The sequence below is a fragment of the Astatotilapia calliptera genome, chromosome 3, assembly GCF_964374335.1.
Source record: "Astatotilapia calliptera chromosome 3, fAstCal68.1, whole genome shotgun sequence".
In the NCBI taxonomy this organism is placed as follows: domain Eukaryota; kingdom Metazoa; phylum Chordata; class Actinopteri; order Cichliformes; family Cichlidae; genus Astatotilapia; species Astatotilapia calliptera.
This window is the reverse complement of record NC_137424.1, coordinates 67788320-67811342: the sequence shown is the minus strand read 5'-3', so window position 1 is coordinate 67811342 and position 23023 is coordinate 67788320. Positions and strand designations below refer to the sequence as shown.

General features: G+C 38.1%; 1 protein-coding gene across 1 annotated transcript; it reads left to right on the top strand.

Moving 5' to 3' along the window:
- Window positions 1-9618: 9618 nt before the first annotated feature.
- Window positions 9619-14053, top strand: LOC145422560 (uncharacterized). The gene is made up of 5 exons (XM_080294052.1): window positions 9619-9968; window positions 11447-11906; window positions 12614-12682; window positions 12850-12996; window positions 13654-14053. Exons 1-5 carry the CDS (start codon window positions 9889-9891, stop codon window positions 13870-13872), a joined length of 975 nt encoding a protein of 324 aa, XP_080150178.1. The 5' UTR covers window positions 9619-9888; the 3' UTR covers window positions 13873-14053.
- The last annotated feature ends 8970 nt before the right edge of the window (window positions 14054-23023 follow it).

The following is a 23023-nucleotide window of genomic DNA, read 5'->3' as shown; positions in this document are numbered from 1 at the left end:
GGAAGCCGTGCAGGCCCTGATTTGTGGATTTGAATTCCTCAGCCCTCAGATATGATTGGCTGGCTTAGAAGCCATGAAGGCCCCAATATGCAAATTTGAATGCCTCAGGACACATATATGATTGGCTGGGAAACCGTGCAGGCCCTGATTTGAAAATTTGAATGTCTAAGTCCTCACAGAGGATTGGCTGCCTGGGGACCTGGCAGAAATATATAGAAATACTATGATTAAGCATAAATACTACATTTAGTAGAAATACTATGTTTTAGCACAAATACTATAAAAAGCAGAAATACTATAATTTAGCAGAAATACTATATTAAGCACAAATCCTATAAAAAGCAGAAATACTATATTAAGCACAAATTCTATAAAAAGCAGAAATACTATATTAAGCACAAATTCTATAAAAAGCAGAAATACTATATTAAGCACAAATCCTATTAAAAGCAGAAATACTATATTAAGCACAAATCTTGTAAAATAGCAGAAATAGTATTATTTAGCACAATAGTAATAAGTTAAACAGAAAAATTGGAAAAGCAAAATGGACAGCTGAAAAAATGCTGAACATGCTGAGGGTCCCTCAAATATACTTGTTAAATGAAAAAATCAGCAAAAACATGCACAGGGAGAGAGAAGTAAGTTTCTAGGTCAGCCTGGGAGCTGCTGAATTTGAATCCACCAATCAGAGAGCCTGTGTACTTTTTCCCGCCAAAACAGGTGCATCTTTTTACACACGCAGCAGAGAGAGGCACAGGATTATTGCAGCCTATTTCTCATAGTGAGGACTCCCCTCAAACAAATGACCATAATTTCTAAACCGTAGGGGCTAGAGCGGTCATTCTTACACCGTTTTGTTCAGAAGAGATGGGGGAATCTTCCAGTGTTTACAATTTATCATTAAAATATGAATTATTAAAGATATTTGACTTCTAATGCACCATAACTGAGTAGAGCGAAGCAAAAACTGCCTTGACTTGCCCTCAAACAACGCTTTGTAACTCGAAATCTATTTGGAGTATCGATATCATTCTTTCACCGTAAGAGACAGCAGGCTTTGGTGAACAGTCATGGAAATTTTCAGGTCTCTGTGGAAATCCAAAAAAAAGTTATGACGAGAGAAAAAAGTGGTTCATTTCCAGAGTTTTAAATCTGAAGAAATCTGAGCGAAGGACGAATTTCCTACCCTCAAACAAGTCCAACTCATTTCAGAACGGTAATAGGTGAGAAAGAAATTCTTGAATTGTGAGCGTCAGGGGTGTCTGAAGATATTCGGGGACAAGCCTCATGTCTTAAAGTCGCTTCGTTAAGGAGATATGACAATTCGAATATGCCTCTCATTACAGAAATCCAGCGATGATTTTGAACAAGCTCTCCATTGACTTTATATGGAGAGTTTTGAGACCTTGTGTTGGTCTGAGGAGATTTGCAAAAATTCTATAAATCCCACAACAATGATAGTGACATTTTCTGAAAGCCAGCAAAAATACCTACGTTTTGATGTATAATTTGTGGAAGTTGAGTGAAAATTGAGCAAGTAGCAAGAAGTTGTTCGGACATGAAGTGAAAATTGCAAAACCTTCAGTGGCACACTGGAAGCCAAGAGCATAGCAACCATAACAACGCATGTATTTTGTGAAAAATCACAATTTTGCAACTCAAAACTTTAAGAGGCATAAAGGTAAAACAGTAAAAGATTTGAAAAAGCTGAATCATACCTGAATAGCCCAATAATTTGTGAACATTTTAAAATTTGAATGGTTGTTCTAGGTGAAAATATGAGGAAGTAGTTAAGTTTCAAAAACAAGCAAAATTTAGCAGAATTGCAGAAGTTTCCCATTCATTTCAATGGGACAAATTAAAGGAAAAAAGCTTAATATTTTAAAAAGTATAATAGTTAAAAATAGCAAAAATCGTAGCAGGAATTAGCAAAAATAGCAGAATAGTTTAAAATTTGAACGGTGAAAATCGGCTGAAAATTGTGGAAGTAGTTAAACGGCGAAAAGTGTACGGAAGCAACTAGAATAATAACTAGAAAAATTTGCATTTCCTGCGAAAATGCAGTGTGGATGCTTAAAGCTGAAGCTGTATGCAAAAAGTAGCTGAAAAAGCTGAAAAGTTGCAGAAATTGTAAAAACTTTGCAGAAGCAAAAGAAGTTTGCTAAAATGGAATAACTTAGCAGAACTGCAATATCTTAGAGGAAACATAATACTTGGCAGAAATACAATAGCATAGCAGAATTTAGCAGAAATATTGTAACTTACCAGAAACATGATAACTTCTCAAAAATACAAGAATTTAGGAGAAATAGTATAAGATAACAGAAAGAATATATTTAGCCAAAAATACTTAAACATTACAGAAACACTATGATTTAGAAAAATAGTACAACAGAGCAGAAATATTGTGATTTACCAGAGACACTGTGATGAACTATGAATATTGTAATTTTAAATTGAGACTATGTTTTAGCACAAATATTATAATTTGGCAGAAATACTATAATTTAGCAGAAATACTATATTAAGCACAAATCCTATAAAAAGCAGAAATGGTATGATTAAGCACAAATACTACATTTAGTAGAAATACTTTGTTTTAGCACAAATCCCATAAAAAGCAGAAATACTGTACTATGATTTAGTAGAAAAACTATAATTAATCAGAAATACTAAATTTAGCAGAAATACTATATTAAGCACAAATCCTATAAAAGCAGAAATAGTATATTAAGCACAAATCTTATAAAATAGCAGAAACAGTATGATTTAGCACAATAGTAATAACTTAAACAGAAAAACTGGAAAAGCAAAATGGACAGCTGAAAAAATGCTGAACATGCTGAGGGTCCCTCAAATATACTTGTTAAATGAAAAAAATTAGCAAAAAAATCTATAACAGCCACACAATCACAAATATGTACACATAAGGAAACACACATGCACAGAGAGACACACTACCAAGATCAAATTCAGTCACCCAGTCTAAATATATTAAATTAGAATCTTAGAATGAGATCATCCCATTAAAAGGCTTTCTCTCTCTCTCTCTCTCTCTCTCTCTCTCTCTGTCACACACAGACACACACACACACACAGACACACAGGGAGAGAGAAGTAAGTTTCTAGGTCAGCCTGGGAGCTGCTGAATTTGAATCCACCAATCAGAGTGCCTGTTTACGTTTTCCCGCCAAAAGAGGTGCACCTTTTTACACACGCAGCAGCACAGAGAGGCACAGGATTATTGCAGCCTACTTTTCATAGTGACGACTCCCCTCAAACAAATGACCATAATTTCTAAACCGTAGGGGCTAGAGCGGTCATTCTTACACCGTTTTGTTCAGAAGAGATGGGGGAATCTTCCAGTGTTTACAATTTATCATTAAAATATGAATTATTAAAGATATTTGACTTCTAATGCACCATAACTGAGTAGAGCGAAGCAAAAACTGCCTTGACTTGCCCTCAAACAACGCTTTCTAACTCTAAATCTATTTGGAGTATCGATATCATTCTTTCACCGTAAGAGACAGCAGGCTTTGGTGAACAATCATGGAAATTTTCAGGTCTCTGTGGAAATCCAACAAAAAGTTATGACGAGAGAAAAAAGTGGTTCATTTCCACAGTTTGAAATCTGAAGAAATCTGAGCGAAGGACGAATTTCCTACCCTCAAACAAGTCCAACTCATTTCAGAACGGTAATAGGTGAGAAAGAAATTCTTGAATTGTGAGCGTCAGGGGTGTCTGAAGATATTCGGGGACAAGCCTCATGTCTTAACTTTGCTTCGTTAAGGAGATATGACGATTCAAATATGCCTCTCATTACAGAAATCCAGCGGTGATTTTGAACAAGCTCTCCATTCACTTTATATGGAGAGTTTTCTGACATTGTGTTGGTCTGAGGAGATTTGCGAAAATTCTATAAATCCCACAGCAATGATAGTGACATTTCCTGAAAGCCAGCAAAAATACCTACGTTTTGATGTATAATTTGTGGAAGTTCAGTGAAAATTGAGCAAGTAGCAAACAGTTGTTCCGACATGAAGAGAATACTGCAAAACCTTCAGTGACACACTGGAAGCCAAGAGCATAGCAACCATAACAACGCATGTATTTTGTGAAAAATCACAATTTTGCAACTCAAAACTTTAAGAGGCATAAAAGTAAAACAGTAGAAGATTTGAAAAAGCTGAATCATACCTGAATAGCCCAATAATTTGTGAACATTTTAAAATTTGAATGGTTGTTCTAGGTGAAAATATGAGGAAGTAGTTAAGTTTCAAAAACAAGCAAATTTTAGCATAATTGCAGAAGTTTCCCATTCATTTCAATGGGACAAATTAAAGGAAAAAAGTGGAATATTTTAAAAAGTATAATAGTTAAAAATAGCAAAAGTCATAGCCGGAAAGAGCAAAAATAGCAGAATAGTTTAAAATTTGAACGGTGAAAATCGGCTGAAAATTGTGGAAGTAGTTAAACGGCGAAAAGTGTACGGAAGTCCTAAGAATAATAATAATAACTAGAAAAATTTGCATTTCCTGCGAAAATGCAGTGTGGATGCTTAAAGCTGAAGCTGTATGCAAAAAGTAGCTGAAAAAGCTGAAAAGTTGCAGAAATTGTAAAAACTTTGCAGAAGCAAAGGAACATTGCTAAAATGTAATAATTTAGCAGAACTGCAATATCTTAGAGGAAACATAATACTTGGCAGAAATACAATAGCATAGCAGAACTTAGCAGAAATATTGTAACTTACCAGAAACATAACTTCTCAAAAATACAAGAATTTAGGAGAAATAGTATAAGATAACAGAAAGAATAAAGGCACAAATCCTATAAAAAGCAGAAATACTATATTAGGCACAAATAGTATAAAAAGCAGAAATACTATAATTTAGCAGAAATACTATATTAGGCACAAATCTTATGAAAAGCAGAAATAGTATGATTTAGCAGAAATACTGTATTTACCACAAGTACCGAAAAGTACCAGAAATACTATGATTTAGCAGAATAGTAATAACTTACAAAATTACAAATATGGAGGCATATTGAAACACAAATGCACAGAGGGACACACAAACACAGGCTCTAATCCAGTCAACCAGTCTAACTATATTCAATTTAAATCCTACAATGACATGCTGCCAAATAAGGGCAGGGTCCTCTCTCTCCCACTAAACACACACACACTCTGTGGGGTCCAGCCTGTACTCACAGTGTAGAGTAGCAGTGGCAGGTAAAGAAGAGGATCTTGGTAAATGTTTACAGATGTTGTGGCTAATTTGGGCTGCTGGTAACAAAGAACACTCACCAATGCTGTCTCAACACAGGTTTTCTCATCACTGATGCCCATGGTTGCTGTTAGAGGTCAATCTATTACATCAAAGTCTTTGCATGATTCTCCAGTGTTTAGCAAGGAGATGTGAAGTGGGTCACCAGCCAAGTCGTTGTACAGTTTATTTCTGTTAAATGCCTCACATAATAATATGAGGGTAAAATGAGGCACTGTGAAAGTCATCTGTGTAATAATGACAATAATAATAATAATATCAATAATAATAATAACAACAATATATACACTTAAAAACTACCCCGCACACAATAGTTTTGCACCTGAGCACTTTATTCATCACTTAAATCACTTTTAACTGGATTATCAATGTCTGACAGTTTTTGGTCTGTTTACAAGTTTTACTGTTTATGTTTATTTGTCTTTACTTTTGTGAATAGCTGCTGTAGGATGTATATATAATCATATTGATTATATTTAAACATTGCACTTTCTATTGTGCTTGGAGCATGTTACCTGACTGTTGTACACTAATATTGTATATAACAGCAGCTTACTATCTCACCTGATTCCTCCTTCCATGACTTGATTGAGCCTTGGTCTGCTGATGACCATTTAATAGCTGGCCCTGGTTCCAACCCCTGAAAAAAAGCAATAACAAATATTTAAAAAAAAAAATACTTATCAAACAAGCATATAACATATTATTTATTGCAGGTTAGAAAAGAACATTAAAGGGTGAGGCCTTAATATGAATCTCAGTGCTGTTTGGGTTTGTCTCACGGTTGCTCTGTCTTGGTGTAGGTGTGAAGAGACAACCTTCAGCTTCATTTCTGATTGAAAGAGCAAGGCTCACACTGTGCGATTTTGTCAGTCGCGTGATTCAGCTCCTGCTCAAACTGTACGATTGACTCGCAGGGGTTAGAGCAGGGGTGTCAAACTCAAATACACAGAGGGTCAAAATTCAAAACTGGAACAAAGTCGCGGGCTAACATTAATATTTATTGAAAAAAAAAAATCTTCCTCCAGATTTAAGAATGAATCTGTTCTTATGGACTCAAACAAGTTTTGCTGAAAAACTGAATATGGAACAAGCAAAGTTTAATACTAAACAATATATATATATATAAGCTGGATAATACCAGTAGGCCAGCTCTAATAATAATTTGGTATGGCTTCGCGGGCCAAATGTAATTAGGCTGCGGGACAAATTTGGCCCGCGGGCCAGAGTTTGACACCTATGGGTTAGAAGTTCATAGGTCACGATGCAGGGTCTCACACTATACGACCCGATGCTCTGATGCGACCTGAGTGCTCACACTGTGCGTGCATAAAATGAAGGTTATAACAGAAATTCTGTCGCTCGCTCTCTCTGTCTTTCACTCACACAGACACACTACCACCATCAACTTTGCTAAATTGCTAATGAAAAACATTGATCAGGCAGCTGTGATTGAGCAGCAGTGTCGATCCAACTATTTTCACGGTTGTTGTGGTCGTGATAATTTTGTGAGGCCACATCGAAAAGGCTCGGATGAGCTTGCCAAAGTTCTACAAGTTGTGCCTCCACCGCTTGTGTCCAGATCACAGGCTGCACTGCCGTGCTGCGCCGTCTTTTTCGCTGACATTTGTGTTTGCGCGTGCGCAGTGTGACAAACTGCGGTGACACCCTCACGACCAAGCGATTGATGATCGGGAGCTCGTCGTGAGGTGTCAATCGCTTGTCGTTACCCCACGTATACTACACGATGCACGACGCACGATGAAGGCCAAAATCGGGCCGATCGCCAAAACGGTCGCACGACTCAAAAATCGGCTCAAAATGGGCCAAAAATCGCACAGTGTGAGCCCAGCATTACACACAATGGCTATAAAATAATTGAGAGGCAGAGGCCTGTGACATCCACCAGGTACAAAGAGGGCTAGATGATGGCACTCAAAATGAAGCTTGAGTTAGTCAGAGTCATTTATAATTCTGTGAATTTATCTTTTTACAAGTAGACAAACAGCAACACTGAACTGAATTGAACAACCATGCATGCATTGTTTACCAAGTCTCTCAGAGTATAATTTCTCTGACCTTTCTCAGTGTCCGACAGAGTACCCAAATAGCATACCTTTATTTAAAATGTAATTTTAATAAATAGCACTAGAATACAGGTAACTGATATTCAATTTTAAAAGTTATTTCTGGAAATAAATTTAATTCAAGTGTCAAAATGATAATAAAACCTTTTTTCAATGTGTCATTTTGTGTATGATTTATAAGACAACACATAAAGTTCAACTTAAGTGATGATCAAATCTGCAGGTCATTAATCAATATATAAAACTAAAATAAATGTATTTTAGTTACACAGCACACAAACACGGAAGCAAGACATGTAATTAGAATTACATATAATAAATATGGATTCATTAGTGCAATTTCTTTAACCATAGAGAATGACTAAATCCTTCAGGACAATGGTCATATCAGTGCACTGAACTCACTATGTTATCCATCTAACAGCCTCAACATGTTCTCACTGTAATTTCCCCTCATGAATGAATTTATGCTGCACTAATCTGAATGTTCGGAGGGAAATCAAACGCATTTTACTCGCAGTACTCAAGCTGACTTACCTTTGTTTGAATGATGAGGTATTCACAACGTGGAGTCTAAAAATAGCCAAATCTTGTAACCAACCATTGGTTAATCGGATGTGCGCCTCCAGACATTTATAATTGCGAAATGGTTCGCTGTGTATGCGCTGACTCCACAGGTACGGAAATATATCAGGCTTCGGGGCTTCTGCTCCACTGCCGTTTTTTCATACGGGTCCACATTTCCAATGCACGCTATATTTTGCAAGTACCGTCTCTTCGCATCCGACATAATCTGAATCTATAAAGTTTTTTTTTGTTTTGAGCTGCTTTTAAGTACGGTTTGTATCTTCCGTCCAAACGAGTGTGTTTGTTTTGATTCGTGGCCTGATAAAATGGTGACATGCTCCCACAATGCATTGCGGCGTGACGTCAACTCCAAAGCCCTATAACAGATTTTATAAATCTCAAATTTTACGTTTGAGACTTATAAAATAGTAATGATAATTCCATAATTAAAATTAGACGAGTTAACAAACAAAAATAACCCAAAACAGTGATAACATAAAATCATTACAAGGCAGTCCAATCACGAAACACAATCGTAGTTAGCCAATCAGAGCGGGTGACAACAGATTACGTCACAAGTTGTAACTTAAAGACCGGCGGGAACCTTGTTGGATCTTTCCGAATCTACTTCGAGGGACACAGACGGCTTTTACTGTATAAAACGTAAGTATCTGACTTCTAACTCCGTTAAATGTCATGAATTCCGTTTTCATGGATGCCTGGATGTTAAACTCAATTGTTACACCTGGTAGAGCAGAACGCTGATCGTTTTATTAAAGATGAAAGACTTTAGACAGTTTTTCAGCTCTCAGTAATGCCACAGTGATCGTTTGATATATGGAGTTTAGTTCCAGACACGGCTAGTAACATCAGACTGAACAACCGGATTGAATTTTGAGGGTGTTTTTTTACTACCCTTAATACAATATAGGGCAAGACACAAGATCTAGCCATTTAACTTGCTGTCAATATAAAGACTGTCAAAGTACCAAAACTTAATCTGACTTTTCTTTCTTTTTCCTATGTTACGTTTCTATTGCAGAGAAATTCATTATCAATAAATTCACATTTACTATTGACAGTAATATATTAGTGGGTGTCATAGTTGATGAACTTATTGTCTCATGGGTATTTAATTGAAAAAAAGATCTAAATGTATTAATGAAAAATAATTTCAGTCCTAATTTTTTATATGAAATATTAAGATCTTAACGAATTTGACAAATCTTCAAGATCTATAACAGTTTTATAAACTTTAAGATGTTAAGTTTGAGCTGTGAGTCTCTAACTTTGCTTAAGGCTGGCACTCTGCCCTGGCAACAACACTTTCTAGCACTTTCTCAATTAAGCTATACAAAAACTGAATAACCAATAGGAATTAAGCTAAAAGAGTTAAACAAAAACCTAATGGAAACCATATTCTGAATAACTTCATCTCCCACAATGCCTCTCGTCAAAAAAGCCATTTTCTTACAGAGGGTGAGACTGAAGTGAAAACAGGGTACATTACTGTCTTTCTATTGGCTCAAATGATTAACACAGGGGACCAATAGAGAGAGGCACAAATGATTAACACAGGGGACCAATAGAAAGAGCCACGTTTATGTGTGTGTGTGTGTGTGTGTGTGTGTGTGTGTGTGTGGGGGGGGGGGGGGGGGGGGGGAGAGAGAATGTATACTGAAACAACGAACAATAGCTAGGTTTCATTTGACGTAGACGTGACGTCGACGTAAAGCGCGAAATTTGACTGGCGGTCGGAAGTGAAAAAGATAAGCGCAAAATCACAGACAGACAGTACGCAAAATGCCTATGTCCTGTTGTGTTTACGGATGCTCCAGTAGGTCGACCAGAGAAACTGATAAACGGTATTTTAGGGTACCAAAAATAGCCCAACGAAGAGGAGAAAAATGGAAAATTCTAACCGAAAAACGTAGGAAAAAATGGATTTTAAATTTACGTTTACAGTCGGGAGGAGCAGAGTCTGCCAATGCCCGTGTCTGCAGCGACCACTTCGTCAGAGGTAATGTTATGTTTGCAAACGAACTTATTAGCATTAGGTTGTCGTTAAATTCTCGTTTACTTAGTGCTTTTAAGTTAGTAGTCTAATATTGACTTGATTGGGACTATAGGCTGCCCAAGTGCTTTGGATGACGAAGAGTCGGAGGACTGGGCTCCGACGGTCAATCTCGGCTACGAACGAAAACCCAGATCGGAATCAGTTCTCAAACGAGAGAAAAGAATGAAGCTTAAGGCAGAACAGCATCGATGTGCAGAGGCGATTTTGGATATGCAACAGACGGCTGAGAGCCCAGATTTGAGCCTAGTGACAGTGGAGAACAGGCTACTAACCCTGCCATACAATTGCAATGAGCTGCAATCACTTCTCCATCCTCCTTTGCAATTACCCAAGTCTTCAGAGGTGTCTCGTTAGACCTCTGAGAATGGTTTACCTTGAAACAAACAACTGTCACTCTAACGAAGTCCTAAGGATGTGGCATGTTTGTTGACGTTAAAGCCGCTACCGCTAACTGTTAGCGTGTTTAAAAAGCAATATAAGAACAAACACTCACCCTTGCAAACACCAAACTGTATCCATCACGGAGACGTTTTGTTCCAAGGTTGTGGACCCACCCGCTGACAAAAAAATTGTACGCCTCCAGACTCTTGAAAGCTTTCATTTGCTGCCTAGTGTAGTAAGAAGTCTGGAGGACCAAGTAGTTGGTGATATCCACAGCCTCGATAGTAGGCAAATCCTTTACTTCTGTGGTGTATTCGGACATTTTCAAAGAATACGGATCACGTCCGATATATTTTTTAACTATCTGTTTATATCTCTCCCGAGAAACGGGGTCTAAAGTTGCACAATAGCTGCTCTCCTGACTCTCCACAGTGTCCTCCATGTTTACTTCCGCCCTCCACTCAAAAATCGCGCTGCCTCCGCACGTCATCAGAACCACGTGACCGCAACCCAACTATTTAGGCATTTCAATAAAGTTAAATCATCTCTGCTCTTTAGAAATTCAAAGCCACAGACCAAATTGTGAATAGAACTGTAATTTCACTGTTTCACTTCAGCAGCATCAATCTTTGCACAGACAATCTTCATATGATGATTTCTTGTTTATTGTCAGTATTTTCAAAGGAGATTATATGCTAGAAAATACAAAAAATAAATGAATAACAATTTGGTGAGAAAAAACATTACTTTCACCAACTTGTCTTTGCTGTAATATTTAGATTAATTCATAGAAGTCTTAGAACTGTCAGCTTTATTTTAAAACCAACGTTGTATATCAAAAAAAAAAACTTTTAGACAGGCCTGTGTTTTTGGCCTGTCATTTTTAAGCAGGAACCTCAGAAAGGTATTTATGAGTTTTGTTTGACATCAGAAAGTAAAAAGACTGCACAAAAGCTACACGTGTTACCATATTATATGACCCTTGCTATAATAGAAATGTATTAACCCCTTAATATTTTTTTGTGTTGCTTTTTTTTCAGAATGGCTTTGACAAAACTTCTCAACAACCGCCCTGACACGCCATACTTCCGGCCACCCCCACTGCACATAAAAATTTTAAAGTCCTGTGACCAGCTAAAAGTCATTAGCTGGGACTTCAAAGATGCAACACCAAAACCCCTGATGACAAAGACGAACACCATTGCGGCGATCACCGATGGCCAGACTGTGACAAAGGTCACAATATTTGAAGCACATGCCTCTAAAGTCCAGCAGGGGGGGTCATTTATTATGAGAGGCCATGAACTCAGTGGCACAGGCCCCCCTTACAACATTAGTGTCACACCCAGAACACAATTTTTTAGGGCACCGACCCTAAGTGTGAGGGAAGGTCTAGTAAAACAAGCAGAGGATCTTCTGCATCCTCTTGCTCCTCTCACCTCACTCAACATGAGCTCCACAAATGACGGACTCATGACAGTTCAAGGGGAGGTGGTGGAGGTAAGTATTTGTGGTTCCATCAGAATTTACATGGATTTAGGTTTCCAAATAAGCCATTATTGCCAGTATTTTTTACAGTGAAAATAATTTGGGTTTTTGCTGTCAAGCAGAGACTAAATTCTGTTAAGATTGTTAAGCACAATTTTTAAAAAATATTTTCCTCAGAGCATTTCTGGCATTTTTGCAGCCAATTTGCATTGTGCCTACGTACATTTGTGTTGTAAGGGCTAGATTTTAATGAACAGTCTCTACTTGATAAATAATTATTTATTTAAAACAGAATAATTATTTTATACACTTCTGTATATAAATTCGCACAAAAGTCTTAATCTAAATATATCCTTTATAATAAAAATAAAAGCAGATACAACAGAAATGGTCAGAAAGTACCCTGAATTGGACATAATGGAAAACAAGTAGATTTTATATACCTGAAACTGGCAAACTTTTCATTTATGTTGCTGTCACTTAAACTAAGTTGCAAAATGTATTGTTTATAGAAGGATTTCCTACAACCTGTTTCATAATCACAGTATATGAAAATCATCCTAATGACCGATACAGATAAAACTGCTTCTGATAAGATAAATGGCAGAATACTTAACAACAACCATAACATAATCTAAACAGATTACTGAAGAAATAAAAACCTATCACAGATAACTACACTGACTATTACTGACATTAAATTTCAATTTACTTTTCAGGTTTCTGCTGTAAAGAAGGTGCTGTCGGGAAAAGAATACGTTCCCCTTAAAAATCTGCAGCTGAAGGAGGTAATGATGGAATTTAAGTTTTATATTGAAAATGGTTAAACTAATGTGACAAATTTGACATTGCTGGTACAGAATGTATGAGGCTGTGAGCTTTTTTTCTAGTTACTGGACTTGTTATCATTTAATTAATTAATGAATCTTTAATTCTGTCATGTTTGTGATTTCAGGATGGTTTTGCCATGACAATCTGCCTCTGGAGGGAGGCAGCTGCCAATAACTTCAACGTGGGAGACCACATCAGCGTCTCTCACGTTAAGCATAGACAGTCGTCTTATGGCATACATCTTCAGAGTACAACATTTACAAAGATTGAGGTATGAAGAAGCTAAACCTTTGTTTGTCTTATCAACAAATGTTTAAAACTATGTTTTCAAATTTGACATAACATTATATATATTTTATTATCTTACACACACACGCACGCACGTACGCACACACACACACACAAACACTAGATAGATAGATAGATAGATAGATAGATAGAAAAATTCACCACTCGCCCCTGCGGGTGGTCAATCCTTCAAGCTCGGGTCCTCTACCAGAGGCCTGGGAGCTTGTGGGTCCTGCGCAGTATCTTAGCTGTTCCTAGAACTGCACTTTTCTGGACAGAGATCCCGCACCACTATGTCCGGTTGGCTAACCAACCGGACATAGTGGTGCGCAGTCCTGGGAAGAGCTAAGATATTGCGCAGAATCCTCAAGCTCCCAGGCCTCTAGTAGAGGACCCGAGCTTGAAGGATTGACCGCCCGCAGGGGCGTGCTGGGTATTTTTTTCTCCAGGTGAACATAATTAAGCATTTTGGAATTTACTTACCTGGATGATTGAGCATGCATCAAGACATAATGTGTGTATGTATGTGTCTTGGTGACTTAGTGAAACCACGTGATGACCATAGGTTTTCTTTTTTTCTTGTTGGATAAAGAAACCCAACGTTTTCTGGGCTAAATGTGTGCCTATGCTGTGTCAACAGACAAAAGTCGAGGAGCGAGCTGAAATTCTCATCATTGGTGTGGCCACGGCAGAAATGCCAAACCACCTGGAGGTGTTACTGGAGGATGGAAAGACCCTTTACATTCAAAATGAGCTGTGGAGTCCCTTTGACAAGGAACTGGAGGAGGCAGCAATCAAAGTCACAGTTAAAATAAAGGGAAACCATATTGTACATATTCAAAAATATCAATACGAATAGTTTAAACAAAACGTACCGTTCCTTTGTTCAGAAATGTGATTGTATTTTATAACTTAAAAAGTATGAATTTTTTTTCCTATCAGTATTTATAATTTTTAATGACATTTTGTTAAGTTCTCTACTATAGTTAACACTGGAAAATACTAAAACTGTTAAGTATTTATATATTAAAAATTCTACATAATAATCTTGTATTTGTGTTTGTTTGTAATTTTTGGAACACTGGAAGTCTATAAAATGTTTTTTAAAAAAAGAAGAATAACAGAACTGATCAAGGCTTAATGTTGAATTTTGTAGATAATAAAGGGGGCAGGTCTATAAACAATATTTGATTTGTACCTTTTGAAAAAGCCAACAAATTCCTTCCATTATTGATTTTAACATTCCTGCTCTTTTAATTTTTAATTCAAATAATTGTGGTAGGGCAAAATGATGAACTCGAGATTTCTGGGTGAATATGATATCAATTAGAATAGAATAGATTAGAATAATCATTTAATTGTCCCACAAGGGGAAATGTGCTTGTATCAGCAGCACAAAAAAAACCCCCACATATACAAACAGAACAGGACACAGAACAGAAACAATTGTTACATATTTACATCATGGACAATAGTTACCAAAGCAGAGTACAGTACAGTTGTTAAAATTTGAGTACAGATCGAGTGCAAACAGAGCAGGATACTGAAAAATGTTTAAATAGTTAGGAATATTTAGAATTAGAAAACTGCAGATTGTGTATCGTACTTGTGCATTAAAAAGTAGACATAACTCCCAATAAGTGGGTGTATATATATATAAACTGAGAAAAGTAATGTACATAGGTGTAGATCAGCAGGTGGTTCTCCTGAAACCAGTGGACTCAGTACAGACCTGTGGTGATGACAACTATGGCAGAGTTGTCAGAGAACTTCTGTTGGTGGCAGCGTGGGGAGGTGATGGAGAAGTCTGCAGTCTAGGAGGTGAAGAGGAACAGATCCATCACAGTTCCCTGTGAGGCCACCGTACTGCAGACAGTGTATCAGAGACACAGCCCTGTGTCATCACATACTGTGGGCGTTCTGTGAGGTAGTCCAGTATCCACTGTCCAACAATTGAAGCATCCGTTGGAATTGTGAACATATCCTTGTTTGCCATGTTTATGTTCACAGGCTATTTTAAAAATTTATACATATACATATATATATATTTATACATGGGAAGTGAGAAACAAAATATGTTTTCTGATTTGTTGGAGTTTTTTGCACATACCGTGTGGCAAGGATAAACAACATATTCAAATGCCACATTAAAATTTTCAAAAGCTTCTTTTTTCAATTAGTTTACAGTTTCCTAATTTGATGATGAATATGGTACCAAACTAAGGAATACTGTTGAAATGAAGTTCACATTGTGATATATTTTAGGTATGGAGAGTCACACAGCTGAACAATTGATGTGCATATTTAAAGAAACAGGGATAAAATAAAGAACATTGTTGGGGAATAAATTATATTGAAAAATAATCAATGTTAGAGAGTGACTTATGATCAGATAATATTTGGGTTAACTTTACCTCTTACAGCTTTTCACATAGTACTGTGACCAGGATGAAAGTCATCATGAAGAAGCTGTAAACAGTAGAATCATTAACATGAATGTTATGGTTCTACTTTGACTCATGTCAGCTGTGTGACCTCATAAAATGATAAACAGAAACACATAGCACTGGATGAGACCTTCATGAACTTTTCAAACAGACTTAATGGGTCAAACTATATGTCTGACCCATTATCAATATATATATTAGAGCAGCGGTCCCCAACCTTTTTTGCGCCACGGACCGGTTCATGCCCGACAATATTTTCACAGACCGGCCTATAAGGTGTCGCGAATAAATACAACAAAATAAAACTAGTACCGGTACCGAAAAAAAGAAGATTTATTCATAACACACGTGAAAAGACCCAGGAAAACCGAGTTAACGATAAAACGATGACAAAATAACGCTGAAAACCGATAAAAACCCTGAAAACTATACATTTCACACCTGAGCCTCAACTCTCGCAGCCCGGTACCAAACGACTCACGGACCGGTACCGGTCCGAGGCCCTGGGGTTGGGGACCGCTGTTTTAGAGCAGTCTAAGCACAGATGTGGAAAACCACTGTTACACCTATTCTATACTCATGTACTTACTGACACCCCATACTAAGACAATATTCATACAAACACACTTTAAGCTTTCTTTACTTATCCTCTTAAACACTTTCTTTTTTTGAGATTGTGTAATCTCTATAAAGAATATGTGTAATGGTTCAATAGATTCTGATTTAAATGTCCATAGTAATCAAATGATCATTATTGTGCAGCCTACAATTCAAGAGTTAGAGCTGTGTGTTTGTATGAATTCAGGTTGCTATACTTATAGACTAAAATTACAGTAATTCACTATTTACCCAAACAAGTTACGTTGTTTGGGTAAATAGATTGTGGTTTTTCTACAACATAATTATTCAACAATCAAAAATACAAAACAATATATGTGCACATTAATCCAAAGTTCAGTTTTATATATCCGATATTGTTTGTAAAATCTGGTGACACAAACAGAGGCAAAAATTCATTGTTGGTGTGACATGTGGCTCTATTTACCTTTGAACAATGATGTGCTGCTAAAAAAAATAATATGTTAATTAAAAATGTTTTTGTTTAGTAAAAGGACTGAAATCACAAGGAAACTGTCACCTTAAAGCCTCACTTTAAATACCATCACAAACAGATGTTTTCCACGCAGTTAACAAAGCTCCAGCACATCCGATCACTGCATCTAAATCTAAAAGAAGACAAAAACATATCAAATATAATTTACACAATGGAAGCCTTTTGATTTAATAAATAAGCTCAAAATAAGTGTTACCGTTGAATATTTGTGGGAAAAATCTGATGCTACCCCAAGAATGCAAAGTCACACTGGAAACGATGACAGGCTTGCAGCCCTCTGTCTTCCTGGAGTGAGGTGCCTGATCAGTAGCAGTGAGTTGACAGAAGTTGGTGTCTGTAAGAGTGGCCAAACACTGATACTCTGTCCACTTGAGTAGAGTCTAAGAAGCTGGAATGCAGGCACACTGGATGAGCTTGTTCTAAAAAATACAGAAAAAGGAACATTTTATTTGTGTTAAGGCCTAAAAACTACAAATAAGTTATACAATGAACAATGTTGAAATACCTTATAGGTGCTGCAGGCCACATAACCAGAATCCAGAGCAATCTCACACTCGCATGATGGTGAGGAAAGACATGAGCTCTGCAATGAGGTTTGAATGTCCCAGTTGGGACACTGAAGAACTCAAAAGACAGCAATACCTGCACAGAGAGACAGAGTAGAAAAAGCATAGATTTGTAATCCATAATGTGAATTAAAACTCAAAAAGTGTCAACAAGTATAATCATTTGAGTGTGGAATTATTTATGCACTAAACAGGATTTTAATATATTAATTGAATTAAAAACACTGACATTTTTTTTTATCAAAGATAAAGAATCATACCTCTCTCTGCTCTGAGGATCACTGAGCATCTCTGACAGGAAATACAGTTTCCTCAGTAGGAGTCATCATTCATGGTCTCAGAGGTGTGTAGTGTGGCAGCATCATGATGGTCTCCAGATCAGGCAGGAGGTCAGGTGATGGGTGTGTCATCTTCTCCATTGAAGACATACTGGTATGGCAGTTCATAACACAGCAGTCTCTGTGTGGCATGTAGTTATCTGTGCAGTCCAGCACTGATGGATCAGGTTTGGCTCAGCAGTTCATGAAGATGGTGTTAAGATGTTGTTGTTTCAGCTGAGGATGGTGAAGTTTGAAGGTTTTCCCACAAAGGAAACAGGACTGTGTGTGCCCTGTCTGAAAAAAATACATCTACAAAACATAAAGTGCTTTTAACACCACCCACCCCCCCATACCCACCCATCTCAGCCCCGCAAGTGTCTATGTAATGCTGGTATGGGGTGTCAGTTACTAAATCTAATTAGTGCGTCAGAAAGCGGGGGCTACACCTAAAGCCCCCGCTTTCTGATGTCTTTGTTTATTAGCAGCTTTTTCCAGCTGCTCAGAGAATTCTGACTTGGCCTTTATCCACCCAAACCCAAACCCACCCGGATAAAGGCCAAGTCAGAAAATGGATGCAGAAACTTTCCATGTACTTCTAAATCAGTTTTTATACAAATTCTGTAAGCTGTGAAAATGTTTTTCTCTACATAATGTATAATTATAGACATCTCTGGTAGCCTAAAGATAGTTTAAAACTTTTAACATTTTTTACCTGTAAAACATGATAAGCAAAACCTCATTCATCCCAAAAACATTTGATTTTACAAAATTTACTATAATCAAGAAAATATAATTGTCTGTATTTATTCACGTGACCCATAATAAATACCTGCATTTATCTGGGATTTATTTATTTACTATTTCATATTTGAAAGCATCTTGGAGGGGAAGATCTCGTTTGTTGAGATACATACGTCAGAGTAAAAAAAGTATCAAAAAAGGAGATGACAATAAACATCCATGAAAAAATGTATAAGTAGATTTAGTCATTTAAAACATGAGAATAAAAAATAAATTATGTCCGTTTAATGCAGTATATTTCAGATCTGAGGTGCATGATAACAGAAAGCAGATCTCCCGGCTCTACATGAAGTACAGCCATGATTTGGTGAAATGATTAATAACATTGCAATAAGAAAGGGTCTTCTTACAGACAGAGTAGGGAAGACAATTTTTTCCAATGAAAAATATTTTTCATACTCTACAATCAGTAAAATCTGTAACAAACATGATCTGTAATTGTTTCAAAACTCACCAGACGACTTCATGATTGGCTCGAGGACAGGACACAAAAGACAGGATTGTGGTAACTGTAATATGTCCTCAGAACACCTGACTGCAGACATTTCTGTGGCTGAGAAATAAAAATGAGGTCAAGCAGGGTGTTCTTGTCTGTAGTGGCAGAAGAGATCAGCTGTGAATACCCTCTAGACTGAAACTGCTCCAGAATCTGTTTTCTTCCACTCTGCAACTGGTTCTCATTAAAATCTCCACACACAATGATTGGGTGACAGTCCATGATTTCAAGGGAATCTAAAAGACTTACCAGGTTTTGCATGAATGGTGTCAAACTGTAGTCAGGGGGTCTGTACACAACCGCAATGAGTGCAGGGAATGGAGCCTGAACCTTCAACACTAAAAACTCAAGATCAGTGACATTATGCAGATACTGTTTTACCTGAACCTGAAAATGATTCCTCAAATACACAACAACTCCCCCACCACTTCTGCTGGCCATGTGAGGAAAGTTTGTGTAGGACACATGTCTGTTGCGTTTGAACATGGTGTAGCCATCCAAATGAAGACTGTCTGCAACAAAGGAGCCTTGGAGGTGAGACTCTGTGAGACACAAAACATCTGCTAAACACATTTCATGATGACTCTTGATGTCACTGATGTGAGATGGCAAACCCTCCGTATTGTGATGGATCAGTGTAAGAGTGTCAAGTCTGCTGGCTGTTTCTCTGACCTGAAGAAGAGGCATCATTTCCTCAACGCTGGCTTGTCTCATGGTTTGGAGCGCTGCAGTTACCTCGGGATTGGAGTAAATCTTTTTCTCATCCAAGTCCTGCAAATAGAGTCCACTGAGAGACGTCACCCTGCTGAGAGCAACATAAGCCATACCTGGTTCAAAAATGTTCTTCATTGAAACTACAGCTGTCTGTGTTGTAAGACCCTGAGTTTTGTGAATTGTGCAGGCGAATGCTAGCTTTACAGGAAACTGTCTGCGTACCGCTCCTTTAAACTTCAGACTCTCCTCTGCTCTCTCAATGTAAACCAGATCATCAGATGCTGCATTAGCACTGCGGTTGTGTCTCATAGGCTGCCGGTTGTCCATTCTGAGCCCCAGTTTGATTATGTGTCCATCATTTTCAGATCTCACCACCTTTACCAGTATGCCAAAAGCACCGTTGACCAAACCATTTAGTGTGTCCAAGTTTCTGGTCAGCATGACTCGAGCTCCTTCAGCGACGTTCAGGGTGTCGGGTAAATCATTTCTCCCACCTGTAAATGGTTTGTCTCTTCGTTCCATTCTGCCTGTACGTTTATCCTTCTGGAAATCGTCTGCAGTGATGATTATGATGTTTGAATGAAGCTTCTTCAGGGTATCTGTGTTATGGGATTCCACATTCTTGTTGGTGGCATAAATGTGTAAGACCTCAGTTGGACATTCTTCTGGTGCAGTCACAGCCTGTGACAACAAATCTCTGTCGCACTGAGAAAGCTCTTCTGTCTTTTCTTTGACTCTAATCCTGTTCAACATCTCTGCAAAGGCCACATCATCTTTCTGACGCATGATCTCGGTTAGAGTGATCATCTGAAAATGTTCCTGCCATAGGTCAATCTGTTCTGGATCGTAAACGCAGAGAGGTTTAGACTGTCGCACTGGTGGCAGCTGGTAAAAATCTCCAACAGCTAAAACTGACATTCCACCAAAAGGTCTCTGAGTGCCTTTGATTTGTTTCAGTCTTGCATCCACATAGGCAAAAAGGGGTTTTGAAACCATTGAAATCTCATCAATAACAATAATTTCTGCATTCATCAGCTCAGATCTGACTTCATCCAGTTGGTTACCAAGTCCTTGAATGGGTGGTTTCAGACTCCTGGGTAGTTTCAGTAGAGAATGTAATGTAGAGCCATTGATAGAAAAAGCTGCTGTCCCGGTAAATGAAGTAAGTAAAACAGTTGGATTTGATATGTCAGCTTCTTCTGCATTAGCAGGCAGTCTGCTCAGGATCTTTGATGCTTCAGAGTGAATACATTTAATCAGATGTGACTTTCCAGTTCCTGCACCACCGTTGATATAGAAGAAAAATGGATCTGGGTTCAAACCACAAACTCGCTGAATACACCAGTCTCTTATGGCATAGAACACGCAGGCCTGCTTCTGGTTCAGATTCTGATACATTACACGTACCACGGCTGGATCTACTGCAGGTTGTTCTCTGATGGCTCTGATCTCTGTTACAGCATCAGACTGACGACTGTAGTCAGGGACATTTTCCTGTTCGTTCTCATCATCAGAATGTCTCTCAGGAAGATTCTCATCACATTGCAGCCTCACAACTTCAGATTCAGGAGCCAGATTACACCATTCATCGATCACAACATCCCTATTTTGTTCAAACTCTTCCAGTGCACTCTCAATATCCTCAGAGTTCTTCTCATACTTGTCTTTATTTCTTTTCACAATCCGTTTCACAGACTCACTGTGGTCTGAACATGGAAGTCGCACAAAACCCGAGTTGTAGAAGGACTGATAGGTTTGGAAACATTGTGGTTTCAGTTCCTGCTCTGATCTGTGTGGAAGGTAAAGTCTCAACAGTCGACCATAATATTGCTCAGGATCTTTTTCCTGTGAACAGTGGTAATACCTGATTATAGCTGGTTTATCATTCTTACGCCTTTGTACAAATCCAAGCTGGTTTAGAAGAGGAAGCACATCTTTTCCTTCATTTGGACCACTCACCAACCGGCACAGGGCAGCAAAATCAGCCAGCGACATTTCCTCATATTCTGGGGTCTCAGGTCTGCATTTGTATTTATCACTCAAACTTGTCATCCAAATATTACAGCTGTCATGTGTTGTGCTTTCCAGGAAGCTCATGGGCCGACTCATTTTTACTGGGTTATCATCTGTTGGTACAAATACAACACTGCGGGAACATTTTTTCATTTTTAGGCCACAGACTCGAGTCACACACTCCTGTGCGCTGATCTCTCTCTTTTTTGAGTAAGCCTGCATCACAGCTCTCATTTCATCACATTCATTGACGGTGTTCTTATCAGAGTTATCGATAACTGTCTTCAGGTATTCAGAGAGGCCAGATTCTTTCTTTGTTATATATTTACAGAGGTATTCTACACATGAATAGGCATTCAAAATGAATGAGACATCTAAATTAGAGTTCCAGGCTTCAAGCAGGTCTGAGTTGTAATTGTTGATCCAACAGTCCTTTGGGTCACGTTTCAGAATCAGAGCTGTTTTCTTGTTTATGTTCTGGAGGCACTGTTCATACTCATTCATTGTCAAGTTGCATCGTGACAGAATCTGCTCTATGGTGAGCAAAGCAGCTTCAGGTTCCTTCAGCAGGTTCATCAAAGGTCTGAGTTTGGCTTTTGCAGCTTCAGTGTCTGAATCCTCATCCTGTCTCACAATCATTGTTCTTGTGGCTGGTGGTTTGGGAAACCCAAATCTACAACCAGAGTTCACACTCTTAAAGCATGTCTTTGTGTGGTTTTTGCTGTGCTTTTGTAGCTCAGTGACTTTTTTGTGCAGTTCAGGTTGCTTTTCTGGATCAGGGAGTTGAGCTGAGATGTATCTGTCCACAAAGTCACAGACAGTTTGGTCGTCATCCACATCTACTTCTACCTTTTCTTGAATCCACAGCAACATGTGTATATGCGGACTACCTCTGTGCTGGAACTCAACTCTGTAAAAGTAATCAATGATCTCACCAAGGGGCTGTGCAGGAGAAAAAAGCAAATCTCTGAACAAAGCCTCAACACGTTTATCAAACATTCGCATGGTAGTTACTGGATTTGATCTTAGAATTTCACACTTTTCTGACCAGTCCAGGGCTTCAAAATCAACCTCTTCACCTTGCTGTCTCTTTATTGCTTGAATCACTTCAGGCCATCTCATCTCAGCAGCAGAGAAAGTGACAAAGAACTGAGGTGTTCCTATTTGACGAATCATACTGAATAAATCTTTGGTAGTTTTCTGCCAGTAAGCTGGAGTTCCTCTGAGTGGCTGCATAAATCTGATTGCATCTTTATTTCTTACCAGCTTCTCTACTTCTGTCTTACTTTGTAACATTCCTGATGTGATTTTGCGTCCATCTTTGGTCATAGTTTTACCTTTCCTTAGCTGTATTGTCATGCTGGAATTAGCCAAATGTATTTCAGTGACAAACTGTGAGAAAAACAGGTAATTTGTGTCTTTAGCAAATCTTGCATCAGTGTTGAAAAGCCTTGACTTGAAGTAAGCACTTGGTGTGAGCTTGAGACGTCTCTTTTCATCCAGTGTATTCTGACCAGTAGGAAACTGCACAGGAAATGC